This window comes from Grammomys surdaster, unplaced genomic scaffold (genome assembly GCF_004785775.1).
Source record: "Grammomys surdaster isolate TR1022 unplaced genomic scaffold, NIH_TR_1.0 224, whole genome shotgun sequence".
Classification (NCBI taxonomy): Eukaryota; Metazoa; Chordata; class Mammalia; order Rodentia; family Muridae; genus Grammomys; species Grammomys surdaster.
In genome coordinates, this window is record NW_021604669.1 from 8,376,180 (window position 1) to 8,389,194 (window position 13,015).

Consider the following 13,015-nt stretch of genomic DNA (forward strand, 5'->3'; position numbering starts at 1 on the left):
GGGAGGGAGGGGAAGGAGGGAGAGGAAGGGAGGGAGGGAGGGGAAGGAGGGGAAGGGTGGGAGGGAGGGAGGGAGGGAGGGAGGGAGGGAGGGAGAGAGAGAGAGAGAGAGAGAGAGAGAGAGAGAGAGAGAGAGAGAGAGAGAGAGACTGAGAGACTGACTACAGCTTACAAGCTGATCCAGAGGCAGCAGAGAGAGAACAACTGAGCCTGTGTAGCTTTGAGGTTTCAAAAGCCCATCTCCTCTAGTGACACACATCCTCTAACAAGGCCATACCTCCTAGTCCTTCCCAAACAGTTCTACCTTTGGGACCAAGCACTCAAACGTATGAGCCTATGTGATCCCTTCTCATTTAAACCATCATGCACCCCAACACCACAGTTCTGGTTCTAGTGGCCCTGAACTAATCTCTCAATAAATCACACCCAAGTTCCCATCTCATGTTCTGCTTACTCAGAAACACACACACACACACACACACACATTAAGACAGAGTTTGAGCATCAGGCATTACTTCTGTAGCCTGAGCAGCCCACATGCCCTCTTCTCCACAACTCATCTGATATCAAATACCAAGTGCCACATAAGAAGGCACTTGGAGAAATTGTACCTCTGCACTCTAGAACCAGAGGCGGAGTCTAACAGGGTCTTTCTCTAACTCCTAGGAAGCCAGTGATGGTGTTGAGAGGTTCCTTGCCTCATCATTCACAGCATAATCTGTTATCACTGGTAGTTGATGTCACCTTCAACACAGCTGCTTAGGGCAGTCCCTGCTTGACATGTTCGTCAGCTCCTAGACAGTGCCAGTGATGGGATCATTCTTCTGCATAACCTTCTCTGTTTCCTGTCACGGTCTGTCCTCTTTCCCAGACATCTTCGTGCTGATTGCCTCTGTGCCAGTGGTTGCCGTGGGAAACCAGGGCAATGTCCTGGCCACCTCCCTTCGAAGCCTCCGCTTCCTGCAGATCCTGCGCATGCTTCGAATGGATAGGAGGGGTGGCACCTGGAAGCTCCTGGGCTCAGCTATCTGTGCCCACAGCAAAGTAAGTGTTAAGGGAAAGCCGTGAAGTAATGCAGGCTTCTCTCCTGCTTGTACCTTTCTACAGAACCATCTTCCTGTAGTGTCCATGAGGGTGGTCATGCTGAAAACACTGACAATGCTAATAACAAGGAAAAATTGGAGGAAGTAGAGAAAGAAGCATATGCAGGTGTGGCCCAGGGGTGTGGATGTAGACCGTGGGTGGATCCGAGATTAGATCTCAGCTCCATTATAAGCAAATAAGTTTGGCTAAATGATTCACTTCTCATTGGCCTTCAGTTTTCTCATTTCCACAGTAGAGATTATCATTTATGATTCAACAGCTGAGTGATAATATCTATATCTCCACATGGTTGAAAAGGTAGAATGAGCTCACACAAGGCAGAGTGTAACAAGGAAGGGAGGAAGATGTGGGAGGCCCACCAACTAATATGAATCCAAACTCTATCTGTGTCACTTTGGGAATTTTGTTTTATTTTGTTTTGGGTTTTGTTTTGTTTTCTTATCTATTCTTCAAACTCTAGGATAAGTTCCATACTTGACTCCTCTGACATTCAGAGATACAAAGATAGAAGCCTGTGTTACCAGAGTCAGATTTCTAATGTTGATCCTGTAGTTACAACAAGCCAGACACTATTCCCATGACAAATATGCCCCAGGATCTCTACCAGTTCATGCTTCCAGTGTCAGGTGTGCTGGTTTGATCCCATGTGTCAGGAAACTGAGCTCTGAGTCACCAAAGCATGTGAAAAAGGCCTTGCAGATCCTACAGAACAGATTTTAAAAACAGGATAATATTTGATGCCATCACTTCCAAACCCTGATTGTATAGCGGTCTCAGTCCCTTGATCCCAAGGCTAACTGCTGGAATACTTGACCTGTGAGGGAATAGACTCTTACAAAGCTGCTAGTGAAAGTTATACAAAGTCAAGATTTCCTTGAACAGTGTTTTAAATGCCTGCAAAGCACACTTTAACTCCTGATGACAACCATTATACCACCACCTAATAATCCAGCACAGCTGGTATATGTGTATGCTTCACATGATCAAGCAGCTGTTTCTAAAGAAACCACCAAGCAAATCTTCTGGCTTGCAGGAGTCCAGGGAGGCGGAGGTTCCCAGCTGCAGTCTACAAAGCAAGAGGCTTTGTAGTAGTCTTCAGAAAACCCCTGGGGAAGGAGTGGGCAACTTCCTTTCCCCTCTCAGACCGCTTTCAGGACAGACCCTCAGAGGAGAACCTCCCACTCCAATATTGGTACCATTCACCTTTGCATGTGTGACTGTACCTGAATGCGGTGTACCTATGACACTCTGGGGAAGGTAAGATGACTATGAACAGAGAGGCCTAATAGTGTGGGAGAAGCAGATTGAATCCAAAACAGTGACACTACTGAGGAAACGCCACTGAGCCCTCACATCTTGACACTGATCTTACACAACATCTCAGAAAACAGTGAGGATGGCAAAATGTGTTTTGACTTACAGTTTCAGAGTTCTAGTACAATGTTGTGAGGAAGGTTGGGTAGAGCCACTGAGGCTGTGGCAGCAGGGCTGTGTGCTGGAGTCCATTTGCATCATAGCAGACCAGGAAAGTGGAGCCTAAGACAGGAATCTGGAGCCAGGGAAGCCATTCCAAGAACCCATCCCTAGTGACCCACTTCTGCCAGCTAAGCCCTCACCCCTAAAGTTGCCAGAGCCTTCCAAATTAGTACCACCAGCCCGGAAAGAAGTGTTCCAGATCTGAGCCTAGGAAAGGAAGTTCTTTTTTTTTTAATTTATTTTATTGGATGTTTTATTTACATTTCATATGTTGTCCCCTTACCCCATCCCCCACCCACCCAGGAACCCCCAATCCCCTCACCCCTCCTCCTTCTTCTCTGTGGATGTAACCTCTATCTACCCCCCCACTCCCACCTCCCCACCCTCAAAATTCCCACCCCCTGGGGCATCCAGCCTTCATGAGGTCAAGGTTCTCTTCTTCCACCTATGCCCAGCAGGGCCCTCCACTCCTACATATTCAGCTAAAGCCCTGGATCCCCCCCTAAGTGCTCCCAGGCTGGTGGTTTAGACCCTGGGAGCTGTGGTTGGTTGGTATTGTTGCTCTCCTCATGGTGCCGCAAATCCTTTCAGCTCCTTCAGTCTTCACTCTAACTCCTCCATTGAGAACCCCATGATCAGTTCAATGGCTAGTTGTGAGCATCTGCCTCTGAATATGTCAGACTCTTGAAGACCTCTGAGGTGACATCCATATCAGGCTCTTATCAGCATGCACTTCCTGACTTCCACATCAGCATCTACCTTTGGTGACTGCATATGGGATAGATACTCAGGTGGAGTGGTCTTCAGACGGCCCCTCCTTCAGTTTCTGTCCCTCACTTTGTCTCCATATTTGCTCCCTTGAGTATTTTATTGCTCCTTCTAAGGAGGACTGAATCACCCCCACTTGGTCTTCCTTCTTTATGAGCTTCATGTGGCCTGTGAGTTGCATCTTGAGCATATCAAGGTTCTGGGCTAATATCCAATAATCAGTGAGTGAATACCATGTGTGTTCTTTTGTGATTGGTTTACCTCACTCAGGATGATAATTTGTAGTTCCATCCATTTACCTAGGAACCTCTCGAATTCATTGTTTTTAATAGCTGAGTAATACTCCATTGTGTAAATATACCACATTTTTTGAATCCATTCCTCAGTTGAAGGACATCTGGGTTTTTTCCAGCTCCTGGCTATTATAAATAAGGCTGCTATGAACGTAGTTGAGCATATGTCCTTGTTATATGTTTGAGCATCTTCTGGGTATCTGCCTAGGAGTGGTATAGCTGGATCCTCAGGTAATGCTATGTCCAATTTTCTGAGGAACCGCCACACTGATTTCCAAAGTGGTTTGGAAAGGAAGTTCTTATTCAGACCACAGCACTCTCTCTAATGGAGTAAAACGATCCAGGGAAATAATTATAATGAAGGTTAGAGGTGAATGCAGATGGCTGGAGTCTCCTCAGTTGGTCCTGCAGGAAAGGGTAGTGTGGGCGGCAGGGACTATGAGAATGAACGCAATAAGAACTGTCAGTGAGCCTTTCCTGACTCAAAGGCTGGCAGTGGACTGCCATCGGAAGGACAGCTGAGCCATCAACAGCTCCCTGAGATGCCTCAGTATGAACACAAACTTTACATCCAGATCATCTTCACCCATAATCATGACTCTCCCCCCACCATGGTAAACCTCAGCAGGAGAACAACAGAGGACTTAAAGCAACAGAGACCCCCTAAAGATCATCTCCATCAGCCTGAAGCTTTGCCAGCTCTTAGTTCTCCTAACTCTGGCATTTTCTTTTAATCAGTCACTTAGCCTTGTTTACTTTTTACTGTGCGGCACTATGAAATCATAGATCTCATTTGTCTTTTGTGTTTTCATATATTCTAATATGCAAGATCACTTTAACATAAAAAGGCTTGTCTGAATTCCACCAGGAGTATCCAGGACACCTACCTGACTCTTTTGTTCTACTCTTTTATTGTTAATATTATTACTATTTTGAAAACCAGTATGTTACACATTGTAGGCGTATTTTTAAGCCACTTCATTGGGTTCTATTGTCTAACCCCCTTCCAACCCTTATTCTACCCTAGTCCCTTCCAACCCTTCAACACGAGGTAGGAGAGAAAGAAGGTTAGAAGGAAAAGGGGCATCCTTTAGACTGCTTCCTACTGCTTAGGCGCAGGAATTCCTTAGGGCAAGTCCAATCTTCATCAACAGAATATCTCAGACCAATAATCCAGCAATAGCAAAAGCATCAGCAGTAGGAACCAGCATGAGCAGGGACCAGCATGAGCAGGGACCGGCATGAGCAGAGACCAGCATGAGCAGGGACCGGCAGCCACCATAAGCCCTCTGGGGCTCTTGCATTTAGACCATCTCAAGAGTCCCCAGCATTCCAAATGTAAACTATTTGCAGATGACAAAAATAATCATAGCCCTCCTAGAACATGAGGCAATTATTGTTAGCAGCTGTGGATAATCTGAAGCAGCCCCATATCCCACTTCTGGAATTAAAACAAAACTGTATTCACATAACATAACTAAATTTTTAAAGGAACCAAAGTTCTTATCTGATGAATAAGAGAGATTAGTTCTCTTTTGAATCATACAATGAAATGGTGAGGGTGGTGGGTCCCTGTCCATGGCTGTGTCTCCTGGGCCACACTAACTGCCCTTTGCTAGTAATCTGCCCATGGAACTGATTTTTGGCCCTGCTCCATGCAAGCCTGTGACACATGAAGTCTCCCAAATTCTGTGCTTGTCTCTGGAAATAACCAATTTCTCCTAACTACTCATCTTCTCATGAAACCTCCTGAGTTGTGACATCAGGTCACCTAGAATGGAGTGTTTCTCTTCTCCTAGAGCTTACAGCATTCTAGTAGTTAATGATGGAAATGTCTACATTCGTGCCTCCTGTTTTCCATTGATAGGAAGTGAGACTCAGGCAAGGTAAACATGGCAAACAAACATGAACTCGAACTTCAGACTACCTGGCTCAGTCTTTTACTGAGGGCTTCCTACTGAGTCCCTCTGTTGTTCACTGTTCTAGGAACTCATCACTGCCTGGTACATCGGCTTCCTGACACTCATCCTTTCTTCATTTCTTGTATACCTGGTGGAGAAAGATGTGCCAGAGATGGATGCCCAAGGAGAGGAGATGAAAGAGGAGTTTGAGACCTATGCAGATGCTCTGTGGTGGGGCCTGGTGAGTCACCTTCCTTGAAAGACAACCCTAGAGAGGTTGTATGGAAACGTGACCATTAGATGCAGAAAGACATGAAGAGCGGGGTATGGGCACATTCAAGTCATCGTGATTTTGCATCCAAACATGAGGGCTGGACCTCTTCCACCTTCAAATCTACAGAGAGGAAACAAGAAGTTTCTACTGATGAGAACTGTTCCTAGAAACAGTTTTTCATGGAGCTTGTAAGAAACTAGTGCCCAGAACTGTCTTTTGGCATGGTTTTCTGGAACCTGGCCTTGTCAGTCATAGGTGGTGATCAGTCGAGCCATGTTCATGCAACAAAGCCACAGTATCAGATATATGCATGACACACAGACCTGAAGACATATATGGAAGTAGTAATCCTGGCACTTACTAAACCCTTAATTTGCTCCACACCACTGTGGTAAGTAGTTAGTGCTTACTAATGTACTTTGAACCCAAACACCTGTTAGCCTTTTTTTTTAAGTGAGAACACTGAAGCAAGAACCATAGAAGATAAATTAGTTTAAAAATTAGTTTAAAGCACGAGATTTGAAGGCAGGCTGCAGAGACCATGGTATTGTGAACTATGTCATGATAAACACATAGCCACGCACTGGAATGTACTACTCAGGACAAACACAGGGACAGTCAGATATGCACAAATAATGATATACCCAAATACGCTGACAAACACAACTCATAACTTGAGTGTACATAAATCCATACATACACAAATACAGTTATTCCTTGGTGTAAATAGGAAGCTGATTTCCATTTCTTCCACTTCTCTGAACATATCAAAATAGACTGATGCTCATTCCTCCTAGAAAACATTGCAGCATTTGAATACGAGCCACACATATCCTCCTTTGTATTTAAATCAAACCTAGATTACTTTTAGTGCCTAGCGACATGTAACTACTATGTAAAGAGTTGGCATGCTGTAGTTCTTAATTTGTATTATTTTTATTGTTGTCTGATCATTTGGTTTTATTGAAATATTTGAAGCATAGTTGCTTAAATCCCAAGATGTGAAAGCTATGGCTATAGAGAAGCAACTGTACACACACACACACACACACACACACACACATTCACACTCACGTATGTGTGCACATTTTCACAATTAGTTGGACACCTCTAACCTAAAATCAAACTGCAGTATAGGAATCTTGTTATATACAAACGAGAGCAGCATCTGAGCAGGCGCAGAGGCTGAGAAGCAGAGCTCAGTTGACTGCCTCTGATGTTCCTTATCTGCGGAAACCCGTTTGAATGTTTCTCTTTTTCAGATCACACTAGCCACCATTGGCTATGGAGACAAGACACCTAAAACCTGGGAAGGACGTCTGATTGCTGCCACCTTTTCTTTAATCGGTGTCTCCTTTTTTGCCCTTCCAGCAGTAAGTTCTTTCAGTTGTGACAGGAAGTTCCCCTTAATGCCTAGACCCAGCTCAAATCCCGAGCTTCACATTTCACTCTTTTGTGTCCTGAGTTCGATGAGCCACACCCTATCACTTCAGCAGCTGGTACCTCAGCATGGCTGTGCCTCCCCCTTCCCTCATGCTTGTGCTGCTTCCTTGCACCAGGAGTGATATCTTCAAATGTTTCCTTGATTGCTAAACGGTACTGCCATCTTCAGTCTAAGACAGTGGCCCCCTCTCATGGCCATTCTGACTCCATGTGGGTTAGCAGGTTTCCATCTCTGCCTGCCCTCAAGGACTGATATCTTCATCTGTTGATGCCCAAAACCTAACACAGAGCAGATACTTCACATATGAATTTCTTTTTCCCTTTTTTCTTTTCTTGGCCTGATACTTGCTGCCTTACATTTTTGTTTCATGTTTTTTCATTTCTGTCAAGAGTTGTTCTTGACACATGAGAGAATACTTTCCCCCAACGTCGATATAATGAGAGTGAAAATAGAAAGCTCATATTGGACCCACTGTGTGCCCAAATCATGCCAAATGTTTTACCTGCATCATCTCATTTATTCTTCATGCCAAGAGTATGAGTTAAAAACTGTAAAGGTTATAAACATGCCTGGGATGTGGAGTCAGGAATCCAAGCCAAGCCAGTTCTAAAGCCTGGCTCCTTGTTATGCATCTTGAAGAGAACATTCTTAAACTACAATCCCTCTGCTCCCCCTCCATCTTTTTTTCTAAACTGGAGAATCTGTTTCTTCATTACTAGCCAACTTACATGTATTTTCCCAGCTATTTGACTTTTGCTATGATGTTCTCGTGCCCGTTTTCTCACCTATGAAACTGGCAGGGTATTATACCATCTGTAATTCCCTTTTGTATTAAATACATGTGTCTATCTCCTTAGTCCACACGAATGTCTGACCTGGAAAACAAAGCAGATCCAATTCTTGGAAAATCTGCCTATTGAACATGTCCCAGGATACTGTTCAAGCAGCTAAAATATTTAGAATTTGATTATCATATGTAGGGTATCTATTCTGTGTGTTATCCTTTACTGAACATTTCCTACTTGTCGTCTAGGTTTTCCCTTTTGTTTGTGAGATCACTGTCAGATAGGTACTATGACCCACTATGAGCCAGTGGTCCCTGAAAAGACAGAGCTCAGATAAGAGAGTGCCCAGAGTGTCACACCTGGACTATGGCTATCAGATTGCAAGCCAGGTGTCTTTGGCTTTCAGCTTGTTTTTCTTAATCAGATTCCCTACTCTCTCCAGCAGAAAGCATGGCTTTCGTCCTTCCCTCCTTCCTCTATTATTGCTACTGTAGAACCCCTCATCAAATTGCTATGACCAAAATGTCTAGCAAGAAGCAATATGTAGGGGAAGATTTAATTTTGTCTTACAGTACATAATAGCAAGGAAGGCATGGTAATAGGAACAGGAAGTTACTAGTCACATCACATCAACAATCAGGAAGCAGAGTAGACAAGCCAATAGGAACAAGCTACAAAACATCTACACCCACTTCTAGTAACCTAATTCTTCCAGTAAGGCTCCACCTCTTCAGAGATCCACAACTTTCCTAAAGGACCACCAGCTAAGGCCTAAGGGTTCAAACACATGAATGAATCTATGAGTTACAATTCACGTTCAAATGACAACAAAGGATTCAGAGTGTTGTTGAGACCTACATTCTCTGCTACACCAGACATAAGGCAGGGGTGCTGAGAGAGCCCAGTGCAGCTGACACAGGCTGGAATTCTCTTTGCAGGGCATCCTTGGCTCAGGACTGGCGCTGAAGGTTCAGGAGCAGCACCGTCAGAAGCACTTTGAGAAGAGAAGGAAGCCAGCTGCTGAACTCATCCAGGTCTGTGTACCTGTGAACTAGGATGGGCCCAGGGATGTGTGTGTGTGTGTGTGTGTGTGTGTGTGTGTGTGTGTGTAAGAAAGAGTGTGTGTGTGTGTGTGTGTAAGAAAGAGATGGAGACAGAGAGAGAAGGAACAAAGGCACATCCCTAGGCAGAAGAGGACCAGCTTGCATTTGCTCCCTTATGGGTAGCTAGAGATATCACCACAGTTTCCTACACAGTCTATGTGTGTTGATAGTGAAAGCCTTACCATTTTCCACCCAAATTCTAAGCGACTCAAGAAATGGATTCAGCACTCAAGAGGAAAACCATTTGATTTTGGTTTCCTGATAATTTTGGAATGAAGAATTTGGCTTAGACCTGTGACTTCTCTTAGCTTCTTTCTTATTCTTCTTCCCACCCTAGGACTGATCCAGTGGCCAACAGAAACGAGATAGCTGACAATCCAGAAACTTAGTGAGCTACAAGGAATTTTGAAATACCCTCCTGTCTGTAAACAGTAGAAAACCCATTAATAAAGGGGGAGCACAAACATGTACAAAATATTGGTTATTGGACCATTTGTCCATACCCTCAACATTGAACAGGAAATGTTGGATACCTTCTTCTGCCCATCACCATTACTCTTCCAACCATAGACTGGAGGAAGAGTAATGACAGAGATAAGACAGGTGTAACTGTTCTCTACTAGACAACAGAGGGAGTTTATATCTTAGGATTGTATGAACTGTTGGGAGCAAGGGGCGTGTGTCCCAGCTGTGCCTTCCTGAATTCCAAGGGTATTGGCATGCGCTGTGAACTTTTATCTGGCTGCAGTAGGTGCTTCTGTGGATCTGTGGGACTGACACTACAAGATAGCATCCTACATGATATGGTTGTAAGCCAGACTCAATGTTCAAAGTCTGCTTATTCCTTTAAACCTTCAAACCCTGAGCCATTAGAGTATTCCAGAAGTTTAGTCTATGAGAACCACCTGCTAGGCTCTCCTAAACTCAAAAGTAGCACAAAAGACTGTTTATTTTCCTATATTATTGACTGGTCAGTCCTAAGGAGCTTTCTGTAAAGAACAGTCACTGTTCCTTTCCGAGATTTTCTATCCTCTTCTCTCTATCCCAATTCATCTCTCCCATGTCGCAGCTCACCACAACACCAGTTGTAGCTCTAAAATGGTCAAGAATGTTTTTGTCTTCAAAGAAGCTACAGAAATCAAGAAACTCTGCTTTTCTGAATCCTCACTATATAAACAAATTTAAATGCTTTGGAGTCAAGAGCTTGAGAGTTGTTTGAATGTCATAGGATGCTGTGTGAACATTTCATGTAATGGCCATGCCATTCCATTTCTTCTTTTCTCCTCCTCAGGCTGCCTGGAGATATTATGCTACCAACCCCAACAGGATGGATCTGGTGGCAACCTGGAGATTTTATGAATCAGTTGTCTCTTTCCCATTTTTCAGGCAAGTAGTCAGTTATCTGAGTGCTCAGTGTATGTCTAACATTCATTACCATGGTCTAGTCTTTGTGTTATGGTCTCACAGTTTGCTAGAGAATGTCCTCCAGGGCAATGGGAAATGGTTCCCATTATGGACTGGCCACATGTTAATATTACTGGAGAACTTTAAAAAAAAAAGAACAATTTTGATATTAAAACATACCCAACCTAATTAAGTCTGAATCCTGAGAAGTAAACCAGGCATCTCAAATCTTTAAAAACCTCTAGATGATTCCAGTGACCAACTAGTGGTAAATAGCATGGCACTAGAAAATGTCAGTGTTAACAGAGTCAGAGAAGAGACAAAGTTGAAGCCAGCACAATTCTAACAGTGTGACTATTCCCTCACCTGTTCTATCCTACACTCACAGCTTCACAAAGGAAAGAAAAGCACAGATGACCAAGGAGACCCATTAACAATGTTTTCAAAGTTGGAAAATTGAACTAAAGGCCATGACGATGGATAACCTCCTAGGACCAGCGTAAGGAAAGGATTGAGGAAGTTAACAACGCACTGATGTCCACTACATTTTAAATATCAAAGTTCATGTTTTGTTTAGTCATAACAAGTTCTCTGAGATAAGTCAGTGTTCACAAATGCAGGTGTGCATTAGAGTTGGAGGCATTGTTTTGAACATACAGAGCCAAACATCTTCAGATATTATTAAGGAAGGGTGATCGTGGTAAAACCATCTTGACCATGAGCCATTATTCCATTCTACCATAGTTTCCCGATGCACTTGCTCTTCTTCTTACTGCCTGGATTCCAAAACAGGCTCTTCATTTTCAGTGTTTTGATGCTGTGGTCTTGAAACTAGAGTTTTGGATGTAGGCAGATGTTGAACCCCTAGAACCCTTGTCTAAGGCGAAAATGTAGAGGCACACTTAGCTCATTGCTGGGATGGTATCTGCTTTTGAAGCAGTGTTTACTGAAGCATATTACACAAGCAAGTACCTGTCATTTCAGTGAAACATAATACAACCCAACAGTAGGTATGTAGCTCTCTCAACACCTACCCAAGTCTCCCACGCACTCAGTGTGAGATCTATGATTGGCTTATGCACGCTGCCTCCACGTTTCCTTCTGTTCTCACCATGACTTAGGGCAGGGATTTAAGGAAACCACACCAACAAGATGGCTCAGTGGCTAAAGGCACTTGCCACTAAGCCTGATGTATGTGTTTAATACCCACACAGAAGGAAAGAACCAACTCCTACAGGTTGTTCTCTGGCTTCCACATACATGTGCAGACACATTCACGCTCATTCATCAATCCATCTTAAAAGATTGAAAGAACTAGAACAGCACTGGATTTATGGACTTACTGCTTTAAAACTTTACAATTGATGGCCATAACTAAGATGAAACTGTAAAACCAGACCACAACCTTCGAGATTTCAAGCCCTGTTCCAGAAAAACCTTTCCTGCCTCTCATTCACTGGGCTCTTGCTTCTCAGGGAGGTCTGATGGCATGAGCTGAGGTAAAGCATTAAGAAGAGAAAAGAGAGGGTCTGACTTGTGGAAGAAGTCAAGGGGACTTGTAGAAGAGGCAAGAAGCGATAGATTAATAGTTAAATAAAGCAACACGTTTGGGTTATTCACTGTATCTTCTAACTTAATTAGACTTACTTGCTTGGATGTTGCTAATAGTATTTCTAAAATTCTACTACTGCTATTACTGATTAGACACTGGGACTGCATAAATCAGAGCCTCCCTAGAATGGGACAGTATCTTCCCCCTTAAGAAAACAAAATAACCTTGGACTCAAAACCAAGAACATGTGTACCCAGACTGAATGTAGAGTCTAGAAGATTTTCATTTACTGTGCATCCCAAGGCCTTGGCAATGGGCCTATTCTTTTTGGTTGATTTATTATAAATACAGCATTGTCCTGGCTGTCAGACACTTGAAGGCTACATTGTGTTGCAGACAGCTGCTGTGATATGGGAATGGCTTTTAAACTAAGAGGGAACATTTCTTTCTTGTTTTATTTCAAGGACAAAAGTACAAAGTCACTAGAGAAACTCACTTAGCAACCACTCTGAAATGAGCCATTCCTTTGGGAAGGGAATGTCCCTGAATGGCAACCCACACCGTATGTTAGTAACAGAAAAAGCAGATAGGTCAATGTCTTCTCACCTGCTTCCTAAAGGATTTTTTCCTTTTATTTACATTTTAAATGCAATTTTATTGTGATACACTTAACTTGCTATAAGAGAATCTGATGGTTTGATGACTGGTATATTCACAAAGTTGGACAACATTAAACACACTAACTCCAGAGTACTTATCATGTCAGAAAGAAATCTTGTCTTCATTTGTGATTTCTCCTGGACCTCTCTTTCTTCATTCATTATGACCATTTTTATAAGTGAGGAGTCAGAACACTGAGACAATTAATACCTGATGTGATCTGGCAAGCACATACTGGAACAAAAACCAGAG

The 13,015-nt window shown here is 43.3% G+C and overlaps 1 protein-coding gene across 1 annotated transcript in view; it reads left to right on the plus strand.

Moving 5' to 3' along the window:
* Kcnq3 (potassium voltage-gated channel subfamily Q member 3) overlaps positions 1-13,015 on the plus strand; it is a 284,757-nt gene that overhangs the window by 246,493 nt on the left and 25,249 nt on the right. Inside the window, exons 4-8 of the mRNA XM_028773244.1 lie at positions 871-1,043; positions 5,627-5,782; positions 7,078-7,188; positions 8,983-9,078; positions 10,439-10,533. Coding sequence (XP_028629077.1) covers positions 871-1,043; positions 5,627-5,782; positions 7,078-7,188; positions 8,983-9,078; positions 10,439-10,533 — 631 coding nt within the window. The remainder of the gene's footprint in view (positions 1-870; positions 1,044-5,626; positions 5,783-7,077; positions 7,189-8,982; positions 9,079-10,438; positions 10,534-13,015) is intronic.